Genomic DNA, 15,980 nt, shown 5'->3' with positions numbered 1-15,980 from the left:
ATAAGTTAGCTTAATTTAAATTCCGCCAGCTGCTGGGATGAGATTTGAACTTGTATCCCTGGGGTATGAGTCTGGGTGTCTGGATTACTAGCCCAGTAACATTGGCACTACGCTTCTGTCTCCCATGCTACCTCTGTGCTACCATGGCATACAAGGCTATGGGCCTAGTGCTAGAAAATGGGGTTAAAATAATTAGGTACTTGTTTGACCAGCGCAGACTCAATGGGCCAAAGGGCCTTTTTCTGCGCTATCGACCTCTATGACTCTATATCCCATTCCCTTCTAATAAAGATGCTTGGGAATGAATGATCTCCATACACAGGACCTACCTAAATGGGAGGGCGTCGCATTGTAACATTGTGCTGTTTATCATTTACTGTTAACCTGTGAGTTAGTATTAAACTGCAATAACTGATGTCCAGTTAAACGGGCAAAATAAACCAATGCTACTTACGCACTATCACTGCAGCTGGAATGTGTTCCTCTTCATAGTGAGGGAAGAGTATAAGTTTGGGAACGTAGAGAGTATTATAAAGCCAAACAAAGGTGATGAGGCTGACACAACACCAGCCCTGCGGGTCGTAGACTAAATGAATTTGAAGCCCCATCACAGGAAGGTTGCTTCAGTGGCTGCCAGCTGGAATTTCATGAATTATATTCTGTGTCCTGCTCCTAGAAAAGCAATACAAAAATAAATCAATACATTTAACTGTACATAAATTAATCTATTTTGTTTTTGTAAACATTCAGAGTTATCTCTCTCATACCTTGTCCTCATACAGGTACAAACAGCAGGCAAAAGGGACATATGCTTAAAGGTGCAGGCCAAGTCTAGAACACTTAATGAGTGTTTTTTTTTAAATCAGTTTTTACTAAGGGAGAGGGTGCTAACAAAATATTGGTGGTAGTGGGGATGCAGACAGAATGGATGGTGTGAAAATTGATAGACAGGATGTACTGGAAAGGTTGGCTATGCTTGGAGTAGTTAAGTTGCCTGGTCAAAGGTGTTATGACCAGTTCCCAGGCAAGGTCCCCCAATTTATTAACTTCCCAAATGGGACTCCAATCTTGTTATGCTCCCAACCTCCTCGGTTGGTCACAACAAGGTTAATTTAAAACGGATCTCTTCCCCCTGTGGAAACATTTTCCTAGTCCCAATGTATTTATTTTTTAGAAGGAGTCAATTTAACCAGGCTTTCTTGAGTCAAAGAAAGAGTTTATTAGTTACTAAAACCTGAGAAAAAATAATAAAAAAGCAACACACATACACACAGATCAGAAATGAGAAGTTAAAAGTCCAAATAAAAGTTTAAGAAAGATATACGAATCTGTCTTTAGCACGCCCATGAGGTGTAGATGGTGGTACACTACAGCCTTAAAGTTGGGTGATCCCGGTAGAGCTGACTTTGGCAGTTTTGCAGTTAGTTTGGAGACACTTGGTTCTGTAGGGTGGCTGGAAGGCTGTCCTATTTTCTTTACTTTATGGATTCTGCTGCGCTTTGAGTGTCTTAGCTTGTATTTCTTTTAAAATACACAGGCCTTACTTAAAAAGTTAAAAATACCCATTGATAATTAGGAATGTTAGTCTGCTGTCATAACAAAGGTAGTGCTACACTCTGAAAGCTTCACTTTATATTTTTTATATTGGCTTTGACTCTTGGGAGAAGCTTGCCCAGGATTGCTGCAACAGGCACAACCAAATGAAAAATGGTGCAGCCTTCTTCAAAAGTAAGTGCATATTAGAGGCAGAGAGAAAATGCAAGGAGAGAAAATCTCAAGCTAGCAATTCATCCAAAATGCAATCATCTGTGATATGTTGTCCTATTTGCAGCATAACTGTCCAGGCACAAATCGGTCTCAGCAGTCATCAACATACTCACAGGAAGCCTACCAAACATCCCAGGTGAAAAGCATGAGCATCTTCACCTCGAAGGGCAGGAAAGAAGTGACTGCAAAGTGCTTTGGGGCAACACAAGGTCATGAAAGACACTATATAAATACAAATTCTAAAATATAACTTTTTAAATTTGAAGATTTGGGGAAACCGGAAACCAATGTAGGTGAGTAAGTATGGGACTAATGGGTGAAGTGGACATGGTGCAGGATAAAATGGGACTGCAGAGTCTTGGTTAAGTGGAAGTTTGTAAATGTTTGGAAGCTGGGAGACATATCAGAAGAGCAATGGAATGGTTAAAGATGAAAGTGATGAGGGTTTCCGCGGCAAATGGGCTGAGGCACTTCGATGTTGTCAAGGTGGAAATAAACAAACTTCTTGAAAAAGTATGGGATTAGGAGCTCAGCTCCAATATCATGCTTGTTAAAAGTGACCAGGGAATCAGTGGTGAAGGAATGGTCTTTGAGATGGTGGCTGAGGACAGTGAAGAAAACTGTGGCTCATTCCAATCTGGATGTCAAACAAGCAGTCTGACAATACAGAGCCAGTGGAAGGGTCCAGGCAGGTGGAAGAGCAAGAGATATGTGTTACCAGTGTAAACGTGAAAGCTATGGTGAAAAAAATCAAATCTTTTCGGGGGTACCCACCCCTCTACCCCTCCCACCGCTCCCCCACCCAGCATGTCTCGGCTAAAAGGGGTGTTGATTATAAGCTAAATAAATGCAAAAACATGATTTTTGGGGCCAGAAAAATGGGGTCGTCTTATACGCTGCAGTTTATGGTAAGCCAATATATAAAAACAAAAAACTGCGGATGCTGGAAATCCAAAACAAAAACAGAATTACCTGGAAAAACTCAGCAGGTCTGGCAGCATCGGCGGAGAAGAAAAGAGTTGACGTTTCGAGTCCTCATGACCCTTCAACAGAACTGAGTGAATCTTAGGAAAGGGGTGAAGTATAAGCTGGTTTAAGGTGGGGGTGGGGTGGGGGAGCGGGTGCTGGTGGTGTGGTTGTAGGAACAAGCAAGCAGTGATAGGAGCAGATAATCAAAAGATGTCACAGAAGGGTCATGAGGACTCGAAACGTCAACACTTTTCTTCTCCGTCGATGCTGCCAGACCTGCTGAGTTTTTCCAGGTAATTCTGTTTTTGGTATGGTAAGCCAATTCTATGCAATTGTCTCTCACAAGAAAACCTTCTCATTCCAGAACTCAATCTAATGAACCTCTGCTGCACTGCCACCAAGGCAAATATATCCTTCCTTAAATTAGGAGATCAAAACTGCACACAGTACTCTAGGCACTTCCAGGTTATGCAATCTGGTGTTTTTTGAATTTGCACAACTCACATTGCTGAGCAAACTTCAGACTAACAGCAGCAGAACCGAAACAACGGCCACTGCACAAACTTATATATTGACCGCTGATGAAAGGTGACATTTGCAGCCGCAAAGCTCCAACTGCAATGGAGTGTAAAATCAAGTGGGATGCCCAACCCAAATCTCCCAGGGAGGGTTTGGGGTTATGTTATAATATGGATTCAAATCTGTGGCCATGAAACAGGATAAGAAATGTTTGCCAGAAATGAACAAAAAACAATTTGTTAGAATTTTATAATATTATAATACATTAAAATCTATATGCATTCAAACTCATCCCAATAATTAAGACATGAAAACTCATCATAATGCAGACACACTGGCCCTGATATTAACACACAGACAGCAACAGAGCAGGGAATAGCCAAAAACAGACAAAAAAAGGTGCAACATATTGGGCAGGTAGGAATGTCTGATTTCTACTTCCTGTAGTGCACTCCCTCTCTGTTTTCTCACATGTACTCCTTTCACAATACTCTTCACGCCCACTTTCATCAGCACCTAATGTTCTGTTTAAAGACGCATCCTTTCATCCTCACTTTCCCCTCAACCTCACCTCCCCCACTGCTAGTCACTTCAATCTGTTGTAAGGATTTGTTCAGGTCTCACTAAGAGGCTCAGAGGCTTGTAAGGTTGAACAACTGCGCTTATTGGTAACTCATAACTATTTATATACGTATATAGTATAGCCCAGACTAGGAACTAACACCATGCTTACTCCTACATAGGTCTCTGTATACTCTTAGACTGCCCCAGGGCCCTTGTCATGTGATGTTTCACATCACACTGTGGGTGGTACAGTTCTCCAGTACCACATTCACCCTGATTCTACACCTCCCCTGAAGTCTTTAGCCAATAAATATACAGTGTAATCTTTATTTACGTGCTACCTCTTCTCTCCCTGTCTCTGACTTTATAAATTCAGATAGTCTGGAGGTTTGACAATCCTTTCAGGTTGCATTCTGGTCACATTTGGAGGAATCATAGACTTTGTTGCTTTGGGTAAGCTTTGTTGATTTGGAGTTTGAATCGTAATATTCTGTGTTTCTGGCACTTGATTGTCTGATTTGCTTTTTGTACTCCTTGCATTTGAACTTTCCTTTATCAACCACCCAACTGCTTTGTCAGACACCATAGGCTTGTTCTGTTCCTTTCAGGGCAAGTGTTCACTCTGTTCCTTCATAGTATTAACACGGGTTTTCTTGTCCTGGAAGTTGACGTTTCAAAAATTCATTTCCACTTGTTTCACAATGTCATCCAAATATTTGTTAACTATCTTATTTTCCAATTCTTTTTCAAGCTTATTAATCTTTTGATTCAGCTTGGCAACTATTCTAGTGATTAAAAACAAAAAACTGCGGATGCTGGAAATCCAAAACAAAAATAGAATTACCTGGAAAAACTCAGCAGGTCTGGCAGTATCGACTGAGAAGAAAAGAGTTGACGTTTCAGTTCTGTGGAAGGGTCATGAGGACTCGAAACATCAACTGTTTTCTTCTCTGCCGATGCTGCCAGACCCGCTGAGTTTTTCCAGGTAACTATTCTAGTAAGTTCAGTTGTCTTTGTTTGAGAGTTACCTGCGGAACCCTTATACAGGCTTAACAACGTTACCTTGGCATTCACTTTCTTTTGGAATCTTTCTTCCATGGACACTGTCTGTTTTTTAGATTTTTTCAATTCACTCATTAGATCCTCGATCTGATCCATAGAATTTTTCTTACCTGCTTTTAAAGTCGAGGTTGGCTCTTCCATATTGAGCATCTCATCTTTCATGCTCTTTAGATTGGATCGAAGTTCAAGAATTTAATCAGTTTTGGCTGTTAATTCCGCATTCAACCAACTGTTCTGATTCATCAGCAATTCCTTCAAGCTCACGTTCTGTAATTTTACTTCTGCTAATTGTTCCTGAGACTCTTCACTTTCCTCTGTGAGAATTTCTACTTTTTCGTACAACTGTTCAACTTTTTCTTGAAATTCTCAGTTCTTGACTTTCATTTCAGCCATTCCATCTTTCAACAACTCAGTGATCCACAATAAATTTGAGCATCGTATTCATTCCCTTCTGGTTTTTTGATCTTCAGTTTCAGATTTACATTTTCCGATCTTATTCCTGTATTTTCTTTCTTCACCTGCAGCAGAGCTTTGTCCTTGTCCTTCATTTTGGTTTCACTGTTAGGCAGATCTGACCCTGGTGAAGTCTTAACTTATTTCAATCTATAATCATGCTACTCATGGCTTCATTATGTGCTCACAGCTTGGAATGCTCTCTGGCTTTTACTTCAGAAAGAGCCAGCTACCCACTTAGCACTGCCACCTGCTGTTGCAGTTGGGGTAATGTCAGCATTTTCAAAAAGTTATACTCTTAAGCCTACCGGCTTTCCTCTGCACTAAACTCTTAGGCTCAAGCATCGCATTGCATTGGCATGGTGTGCCACCATCACATGGTTGCTTGAATATTGTCTTTTGCCCTTTTGTTACTTTATTGGGTATTCTATCCCTTTTTTTTAAGCTCTGTGCACTCCACCACTTGAAGATTAAAATACTTGCCAAAGGCTTTTAGTATCTCATCAAAGCTGGCTGAGAATTCATCAATGCCTTGCAATCAGATTACTTCAGCAGCAAATTCACCAAGAGTATAAAAACGCATTAACTTGGACTTCTTCTGATTTCCTATTTAATCCTGATATACTCCAGTAACTTAAAAACTTCTTCTCCATGACGTCCGATTTTTCATCTGGTCTGGTCCTTGTATCAACCCAAATTGACCTGGTAGGGTTGACTTATTATCCATAGCTATTTATCAGCTCAGGGGAATACAGTTTTACATCTTGTTTCTCTTTTCAAGGTGGCCCTGCAGCAACCTTTTTCTCAATTCTTCTTCCCACGCTTATTGGATTTTGGCAGGCTTCTGCAGACTGATTTCAAAGGGACCAATTTTTGCAGCAGTCTTTAAATTAAATGTTTGGTCCCTTTAAAGCATTTTCAGAGTATTTTGGGCAATTTAAAAGGTGATTCCCAGTTTGGCTGAGTTTTTAAAATTTTGTTTTTTTTTCAATGGAGCTCAGCTGCCACATGGCATGGCACCATCTCTGAACTCGGGCTAGCCAAGGTGATTAACAAAATGGAAAACTCTGACTCCAGCCTGAAGACGTTTAAAGGCCTTAGAACTGATTTTTTTTGCTCACTCTTACCAGGTCCTTTGACTCTGCAATCGATTGGGATTCACAATGGACTTCTGTGTGCTCTGGAGGAGTCCTTTAGCTGCACAGTGGATTTTTCTCCTGCATTTCAGCCTCCACTTCTGCAACAGAGATTCTTTTTAGTTGATTTCCAGTTGTCTCTTCAGTTCAGGTGTACTTCAGTCAGGTCAGGATGCTGTTCCTTTAGATTTTCAGGTTCCGGATCATTCACCAGCTCCTCCAAATCTGGGTTCATTCATGAGCTACCACCATGTTGTATGGGTTTGTTTAGCAGGTCTCACTAAGAGGTTCAGAGGCTCGTAAGGTTAAATATTAGTATTTACTGGTAACACGTAACTATTTACATATGTACATAGCATAGCCCAGACTCTGAGCTAACACCATGCTTACTTCTACACAAGTCACACCACAATCTAAGGCTACCCCAGGTCCCTTATCATATCACCCTTTACATCACGCTGTGGATGGCACAGTTTTCCAGTTCCATGCTATGCTAAACACCCATATAGCACACAATCCTCACCTAATCAGCTACCAGCACATTCAGCTCCCCAATATTCTGCACACAATCCTCAAATGCATGCCAGTACCACTTATGATGTGTCTGTCCAATTGTCATCCTCACCAAAAGTACCACATTCCTCTTGTGTGTGTGCTTGCATGTTTGTGCATGTATGTTGGGGGTTGGGAGGGTGGGGAGAAGAGAAGGAACAGGATATTAAATAACAAGGCCAGAGTTTTAAGATTTTCAACTATATATTCTTTAGCATCATTACAATTGGACCTCACATCCATTGAATCGAGAACACAACTTTTACTGGCCCATATCCAGCAGTTAAAATATAACAGGCCAGAGTTGGTTAACTGAAAATATTTGCTGCATATATCAATACTGACATTACAGATGGTGAACTAAAAAGTATAACATTGAAACAAGTCACAACTACAAACTTAACAACTAGCTTTGTTTGTATAAAATTCAACCAACTAACAATTTACAATTTTCACGGCGAAAACAATTAAATTCCTGCATCTCAAAATATAATATATCAACACTATAAATAGAGTCACTTCTCTAGCTAACCACAGAAAGTGTGCTGGTTGAAACTTCTAAAAAATGAAAGCAACTTCCTATTGCTGACTCCATGCAGTGCAAGCAGTAGGTGCCTCTATAAGGCAGAGATCTGTTCTTTGCCTTAAGTTTGTGAGTGTTGGGTGGGGGCAGAATGAGAAGGATTGGCTCATTGAATTGTCAATCAACATTGCAAGCCTGTGATGGCCTTCCACATTTCCTAAACTATGATTCAAATGGAAAGATGAATTAACCAATTGTGCCAGTAAGAAGAGTCTATTAGCAACAATAGCTTAAATTATTAAAAATTAAACAGAACAGCCCCCACCCCCTTTTTAATAACTATTAACTTTTCATATGGGCAGGCACATGGCAGATGCAATTTGACACAGAGAAGTGAGGTGATGATTTTGATAGAAAGTGTGGAGAGGCAGTATAAACTAAATGGGAGAATTTTAAAGTGGATACAGGAACAGAGGGACCTGGGGATTGAGGTACAGAATGTTTTGAAGCTGGCAGAAATTGAGAGAAGGTGGCTGAAAACACATTCTGAATTCTTAGCTTTATAACCAGAGGTATAGAGAAGAAAAGCAAAGAAGTTATGTTAAAACTTTATAAAACACTGTTCGAGTACTGTGCCCAATTCTAGCAACTGCACTTTAGGAAAAATGTCAAGGCTGTACAGTGGATGCAGAGGAGATTTTCTCGAACGGTACAAAGGGTGCAAAAACTTTAGTTACAGACCTCAGAAAGAAGCTGAGATTGTTCTCCTTAGATCAAAGAAAGTTAAGAAGCTAGTTAATACAGGTGTTCAAAATCATGGAGAGTTTTGATAATGTAAACAAGCAGAAGCTGTTTCCACTGGCACAAGGATCAGTAACCAGGTGGCACAGATTTGAGGTAATTGGCAAAAGAACCAGAGGAAAGATGGAGAATTGTTTTTATGCAATGGATTGTTGTGATTTGGAATATGTTGCCTTGAAGAGTTCTGGAAGCAGCTGCAATAACTTTCAAAAGGGAATTGGAAAAAAAATTGCAGTTCTATGGGAAGTGGCAGGTGAATATCAGACTAATGCACAGTTCTTTCAAAGAGCCAGCACAGGTATGATGAGCCAAATGGTCTGATTGAGATCCTGCTGAGCAGGGAGGATGCCAAAAGAGATGCCAGGGCGAGGTAGATCAGATCTCTAACACAGGGTTGGGAGAAAGTGTCCAATCCAGAATGGAGGCTGTTCAATCCCCAATCCTGGTGTTAGATCCCAAGTGGAGGAGTTGAATAGTGGGGGGTGGGGGTGGGGAGCTGGGAGGAAACACTCCTGCTCATCTCGGCCCATTAGGAATGCTATAGAGGTAGGTGCCCTCTCCCCAAGGGCGTATTCATGTCATTGCAACTACCAGGCTTTCCAAGGCTTGAGAAACCCAGTTAAACCTGAAAAGCAGGCTTTTTAAATCAGAGGCCTTATTAGTATATTTAAAGTATTAGAACAAGAATAAAGAACAAAAAAAGTACAGCACAGGAACAGGCCCTTCGGCCCTCCAAGCCTACGCCGATCATGTTGCCTGTCAACTAAAACATTTTGCACTTCCGGGGTCCGTATCCCTCTATTCCCATCTTGTTCATGTATTTGTCAAGCTGCCTCTTAAACACCACTATCATACCTGCTTCCGCCACTTCCTCTGGCAGCGAATTCCAGACACCCACTACCCTCTGTGTAAAAAACTTGCCCCGCACATCACCTTTATAGTTTTCTCCTCTCACCTTAAATCTATGTCCCCTGGTAATTGACTCTTCCACTCTGGGAAAAAACTTCTATCTACTCTGTCCATGCCACTCATAATTTTGTAAACTTCTATCAAGTAGCCCCTCAATCTCTGTGAGAACAATCCGAGTTTTTCCAACCTCTCCTCACAGCTAATAACTTCCACACCAGGCAGCATCCTGCTAAACCTCCTCTGCACCTTCTCTAATGCCTCCATATCCTTCTGGTAATGTGGCGACCAGCATTGCACGCAATATTCCAAGTGTGGCCTAACCAAGGTTCTATAAAGCTGCAGCATGACTTCCCAGCTTTTATACTCAATACCCCTGTCAATGAAGGCAAGCATGCCATATGCCTTCCTGACTACCTTATCCACCTGCGTTGCCACTTTCAGTGACCGGTGGACCTGTACATCCCGATCCCTCTGCCCGTCAATGCACTTAAGGGTTCTGCCTTTTACTGTATAATTCCTGCCCATATTAGACCTTTGAAAATGCATTACCTCGCATTTGTCTGGATTAAACTCCATCTGCCATTTCTCCGCCCAAGTCTCCAACCGATCTATATCCCATTGTATCCTTTGACAATCCTCTTTACTATCTGCAACTCCTCCAACCTCAGTGTCATCTGCAAACTTACTAATTAGCCCAGTTACATTTTCCTCCAAATCATTTATGTATACCACAAACAGCAAAGGTCCCAGCACTGATCCCTGCGGAACTCCACTGGTCACAGTTCTCCATTCAGAAAAGCACCCTTCCACTGCTACCCTCTGTCTTCTATGACCAAGACAATTTTGTAACCATCCTGCCAGCTCACCTCTGATCCCGTGCGACTTTACCTTCTGTACCAGTCTGCCATGAGGGACCTGGGAGCGAGTTGGCTGCCTGTCCCTTATCCTGCCTCAGATAAACCCAGAAGTTGACGGTTGGAGTCAGTTTACTGTTGCATTTGGAATTTTTACCCTTTTACACCACCCCAATCCCAAACACTCATCCTTGATAACAAAATTTCCCCCTATTGTATTAGAGTCATCTTCATTCAGGACCTCAACTGAAGCAAACTCACCCCGAAACATAACCTAAAGCACACATGCCCTATTCATTAAAAACTGCCCCATTCAATTGCTGATTTTCAGAGTAATTCAGAAATGTCAAAATTGTCTTGGTTAAAACATATCATATAAACATTTTATAGAAAATGGACAGAATATGAAACAATTAGAAATGAGGTTCGAACCCGATTTTAACCCATTCAAACCAAAGATAAAATCGGGCCCATCAGCTTTCCCCATAAGGATTGGTTTCCGCCAATCACCAGATTAACCGTAGAAAAGCTGTCCATAGAATTAGAGGCATTTGCTGAACCCAGGAAATAAACTCAGTGCTGGTCCTCGGTAGGTTAATAGCTACATAGCAGACAGAAGAGTGCAACGCTGTGCACTGAGTCATCGCGCATTGGCTCAACTGAGTGACTTTAACCCACTTGACAAATGCACAAAGTGGTCTGTCAGTCGCTGTGTTCCTCTCAGCCGCTCCACCTCAGTGTAATAATCTCCTGCTTCCGTCTTCTATTTCTGTGGATCCGTGCTCAGTGTGAGGGAGGGTCGGGGGACAGCTGCCCGGCGGCCCTGATCCTAAATACCCGAGTGACAGTTCTCTCCAGGTTCCCATTCCGAGGCTCTGTCGCCGGGTTCCCCTGTGTCATGCAATCCATTGCCAGCCGGTGAGCGCCGCTTTCCGCCAGGCTGGCTGCCACCCCACATCACACAAAGTGACAAACACTACCCCCCACCCCCCTCTTTCCCCAGTAACCCGCCCCCACCCTCCCCTCTCGTTCTTACCGTCCTCACTCTCCTCAGCGGCCCCGATACCATCACACCACTAAGACCAGCCGCTCAACACCGCTTCCGGGATCACAACTTACAACAAAAGCCTGCCGCGATCAAACTGTCACCGAGAGGGAGAGAGAGAGAGACAAATACCAGCAGGAGGCGCAGACACTTGCTTATCAAACCAGCGGCTGCTCAAATCCGTGAAGATTTTTTTGTCCGGGAGGGTTTGTAAATTAAACCACAAAACATTGCACTTCTTCATTTAGTTCGGAGAGAAAGAACATTTTGAGACTGGCGATATGACGTAGCCGCGTTTAATCGTAAAGACTATTATAGTTTGTTTCCCTTACTACAGGTAAATTGATGTTTACTGACACACACGCAATTGGTAAATAAATATGGACAGGGTGGAGCCTCGGAGAGAGGGGGGGGGGGGAGCGGCAGAAATGCTTCTCAGGATTGCTAAACCGTTAAAATTCTTTGACAAGGATCAATTTTCATTTAAAAATAAATTAGCATCCCTTTACAAATATGTGGACACACACAGGGGCGGCGGGGGTAAGATCTCGACTCTGATATTTAACGCCTCCCCATTTTTTTACCCTTAAAAATGAATTCAATCCTTTCAGAATTTTGCAAAACGTCAAGATTTACCGCATTATCTTTAGAAAGACAGCTATGCACTGAGCTTGAAGACCAACAGTTGTGCTTTACAAAACAAAATTTGCAATGTTTGAATCCTCCACAGATACATTCAGACCTGCGAAGTTTTTCCAGCATTTTCTGTTTTTTGTTTCAGATTTCCAGTATCCACAGTATTTTGCATTTAGTTTAGCTCCCAGAATCTGACTGCTATGTGGAAGTTTATAATAAGAACAAAAGAATGCTGGGAAAACTCAGCAGATCAGGCAACATCTGTGGAGAAAAACAGAGTTCACCTCTCAGGTCAAAGACCTTGCATCCAAACTCAAGAAAGGTTGAAATGTAAGAGTTTTTAAGCCAGTGGACAACTCGGTGGGCAAAATTCTAGAAACAATTATTCAGAATAGAATTAGTAGTAACATAGAAAAATATGGATTGATAAGAATGGGCCAGCATGGATTTCTAAAGAGGAAATTGTGTTTAACTAACTTGCTGGAGTTTTTTGAAGAGGTAACAGAAAAGGCTGATGAGGGTAATGCTGTTGATGTAGTGTACATGGACTTTCAAAAGGCATTTGATACAGTGCCACACAGCAGGCTTGTGAGAAAAGTTATTGCTCATGGAATAAAAGATACAGTAGCAATATGGATTTGGATGATAAATAGGGAAGCAGAGAGTAATGGTCAATGGATGTTTTTCAGGCTGGAGGAAGGTTCGTAGTGGAGTTCCCCACGGAATTGGGACCCTTGCTGTTCCTGATTAATGATCTAGATCTTGGTGTGCAGGGGACAATTTCAAAGTTTGCAGATGATACGAAGCTTGGGAGTGTTGTGAACTGCGAGGAGGACAGTGTGGAACTTCAAGAGGACATAGACAATTTGTTGAAGTGGGCAGATAGGTGGCAGATGAAGTTCAATGCAGAGAAGTGTGAGGTGATGCATTTTGGTAGGAAGAACATAGACAGACAATATAAGATAAGGGCTGAAATTTTGAAGTGGGTGCAGGAGTAGAAAGACTTGGGTGTATATGTACATGGATCATTGAAGGCAGCAGGACAGGTGGAGAGAGCACTTAATAAAGCATATAGTATCCTGGTCTTTATTAATAGGGGCATAAAGTACAAGAGCAAGGAGTTTATGCTGAATTTATATAAAACACTCATTAGACCTCAGCTGAAATATTGTATACAGTTCTGGGCTCCATATTATTGGAGAGAGTGCAGAAGAGGCTTACAAGAATGGTTCCAGAGATGAGAAACTTCAGCTATGAGGATAGATTGGAGAGGCTGGGACTGTTCTCCTTGGAGAGAGGAATGCTGAGAGGAGATTTGATAGAGATGTTCAAAATCATGAGGGGGCTGGACAAAGTAGATAGGGAGAAGCTGTTCCCACTCGTAAAAAGGTCAAGAATGAGAGGGCACAGAGTTAAAGTAATTTGCAAAAGAAACAAGTGTGATGTGAGAAAAAAACTTCTTCACACAACGAGTTGTTCGGGTCTGGAATGCGCTGCTTGGAAGTGAGGTGGAGACAGGTTCAATCGAGGTATTCAAGAGGGCATTAGATGATGACTTGAATAGAAACAATGTGCAAGGGTACAGGGAAAAAGCAAGGCAATGGCACTAGATCATAATGCTGATTTGGAGAGCCGTTGCAGACATGATGAGCCAAATGTCCTCCTTCTGTGCCATTAAGATTCTGTGATTCTGTGGAAGTTTGGGGGTGGGAAGGAAGAACAAAGGAGAAGGTCTGTCATAGAGTGGAGGCTGGGGAGATTAAATAACAAAAGATTTCATTATGTAACAGTTAAAGAAAGTGGCAATGAATATAGTAAAAAAACAAAGTTTGTGTCCAGATGAGGAATGAATGGCTGTATAAAACCATCTGAATGTAACATGAAGAGATAAAGAAAGAAAAAAGACGAGACTAACTCAGCAAAACAAAAAAAATAGAAAATAACACATAGAACAAGATGAAGACAGAGGTTATGATCTAAAGTTGTTGAAACTGAGGCCACTGTTTAAAAATAAGGGGTCGTCCAATTAAGACAGAAATAAGAATTTTTTTCTCTCAGAGGGTATTGAGTCTTTGGAACTCTCAAAAGGCAGTGGAAGCAGAGTCTTTGAATGTTTTCAGGGGAGATATAGATAGATTCTTGATAAACAATGGGGTGAAAGGTTACCAGGGTAGGCAGGAGGTTACAGTCAGATCAGCCATGATCTTGTTGAATGGCGGAGCAGGCTTGGAAGCCCGAGTAGCCTAATGCTACTCCTGCTCAAACATACAGCCGAAGGGGTTTTACCCAGTTTCCAGCCTCTTGATGTACTATGGCTGAAAGATCCTAGACAGTAGCCTTTCCCCATTGTGCTCTTGCAGTGTCCCTCAGCATGTAGTCTTGCACCTTGGAATGTGCCAGTCTGCAACACTTGATCATGGACAACTCTTTGCACTCAAAGACCAGCAAGTCTCAGACAGAGCAAAGAGCAGCTTTCACTAAATTGATGGTTCTCTGGATACCCCCGATATTTATCCCAGTATGCATCCCTGGGAACAGCCCGTAGAGCATAGACAAAAACAGAATTACCTGGAAAAACTCAGCAGGTCTGGCAGCATCGGCGGAGAAGAAAAGAGTTGACGTTTCGAGTCCTCATGACCCTTCGACAGAACTTGAGTTCGAGTCCAAGAAAGAGTTGAAATATAAGCTGGTTTAAGGTGTGTGTGTGGGGGGGCGGAGAGATAGACAGACAGAGAGGTGGAGGGGGGGTGTGGTTGTAGGGACAAAGCATAGAGCATAGAGCATAGAGCATAAAGCGTAGAGCATAGAGTCCGGCAACATGGGGCTGCTCAGGATGAACCTCAACAAAGACCTTCTTTACAAAGGCACATTCCAAAAGGAGGTGGACAATGGTCTCTTTCTCACCACAACCCCCTTAAGGGCAACATGAGGGCATGCAGGAAGGATCTGATAGGATCTGATGCTACCCACCTTGGTGTTTGTTTCAAAGTTCTCACAATGAGGTATTCTGCCAATTGACTTTATAGTTTGCTCAAGGAACCATCCAACAGGATCCGTGTTATGGAGTTGATTTTCCAGGCAACTTTTCTTGGTGGAAACATTGAACTTTATTTACAAGACAGCAGCAGCAGCTACATGTGTGCATCAAACTCCATAACTAAAGAAGAACTTCCTTCTAGAGGTTCCCCACAGTGCCAACTGATTGGTTAACACATCTCATGTGATCTTACAACACATGATTATTCTTAAAGCGACAGCCCTACGTTTATCAAAACTAATTTTTACAACCCACCATCTCCTTTCCCTGCAGGGCCTCGAGGATATTATGTGCAGACCACTTGTTGTCAAAGATGCTTTTTGCATAAACTTTTCCGCAAAGGACAGGTAGCACAGCACAGTCCAACTGCTTGGAGGGTTCATGGCAACATGGTCAGAGCCATTCTTCACAGCACCTGGGACAGATAGCATGTCAGCACATAGTGACACTCGGTATTTGCGTACTGAGGGTCTATGCACAGCTTGATGCAGCTGCACCCAAAGCTGACCATCAGGATGAGGGTAACATTGGGTATGTTTCTTCCCCCACCCCTTGTCTGGAGACTTGTATATCATGTCCCTTAAAACCCAATCTATTTTTGATCTCCAAACAAAGCAAAAGATGGCTTGAGTAATCACCACTGTGCAGGAGTGGGATATGGGCCAGACCTGCGCTGTTTACAGTAACATTGGGATCGCCTGATGATGAAGTTCTTACCTGCATTGGGGAGGGAACTTTGCTCCCATGTGCCCAATTTTTGTTTCACCATGGATACCCAATCCTTCCAGTTTTTCAGCTTATCTTTCCCTTTATTCTATTTCACCCTATACGATCTGTATAACAAGCTACAGATGGCTTCACCAACCACTTCTTTCTCTGCTCTCTTTTCACACTAAATGTTCCTGTTCCTCTTCTTCAGTCCACACTGAAGATTGGACACATCTCTGTCACTTCTGCAAGAGGAAGCCAGCCTTCCTAAAGATACAGTTTCACTTGATCTCTTCTTTGCAAAGTTCCAGCTCAAATACTGTGACCACACATACTTTAAATGCTAGGCAAGAGAAAGGGACTTCACATGAAGGATCACTGGGAGCAAATGTGCAAGAAGTAGGACACGAGGATAGGATACCACAATTTCCATATTGCACAGAGT

At 42.2% G+C, this 15,980-nt stretch overlaps 1 protein-coding gene across 1 annotated transcript in view; it reads right to left on the bottom strand.

Annotated features, from left to right (window-relative positions):
* The window catches only part of zdhhc21 (zinc finger DHHC-type palmitoyltransferase 21), a 232,685-nt gene extending 221,431 nt beyond the window's left edge, over positions 1–11,254 (bottom strand). Inside the window, exons 1-2 of the mRNA XM_041185500.1 lie at positions 11,146–11,254; positions 455–672 (exon numbers count right to left, since the gene is read on the bottom strand). Coding sequence (XP_041041434.1) covers positions 455–608 — 154 coding nt within the window. The 5' untranslated portion in view covers positions 609–672; positions 11,146–11,254. The remainder of the gene's footprint in view (positions 1–454; positions 673–11,145) is intronic.
* Positions 11,255–15,980: the final 4,726 nt, after the last annotated feature.

The sequence above is a fragment of the Carcharodon carcharias genome, chromosome 4, assembly GCF_017639515.1.
Source record: "Carcharodon carcharias isolate sCarCar2 chromosome 4, sCarCar2.pri, whole genome shotgun sequence".
In the NCBI taxonomy this organism is placed as follows: Eukaryota; Metazoa; Chordata; class Chondrichthyes; order Lamniformes; family Lamnidae; genus Carcharodon; species Carcharodon carcharias.
This window is presented reverse-complemented; position numbering and strand designations above follow the sequence as displayed.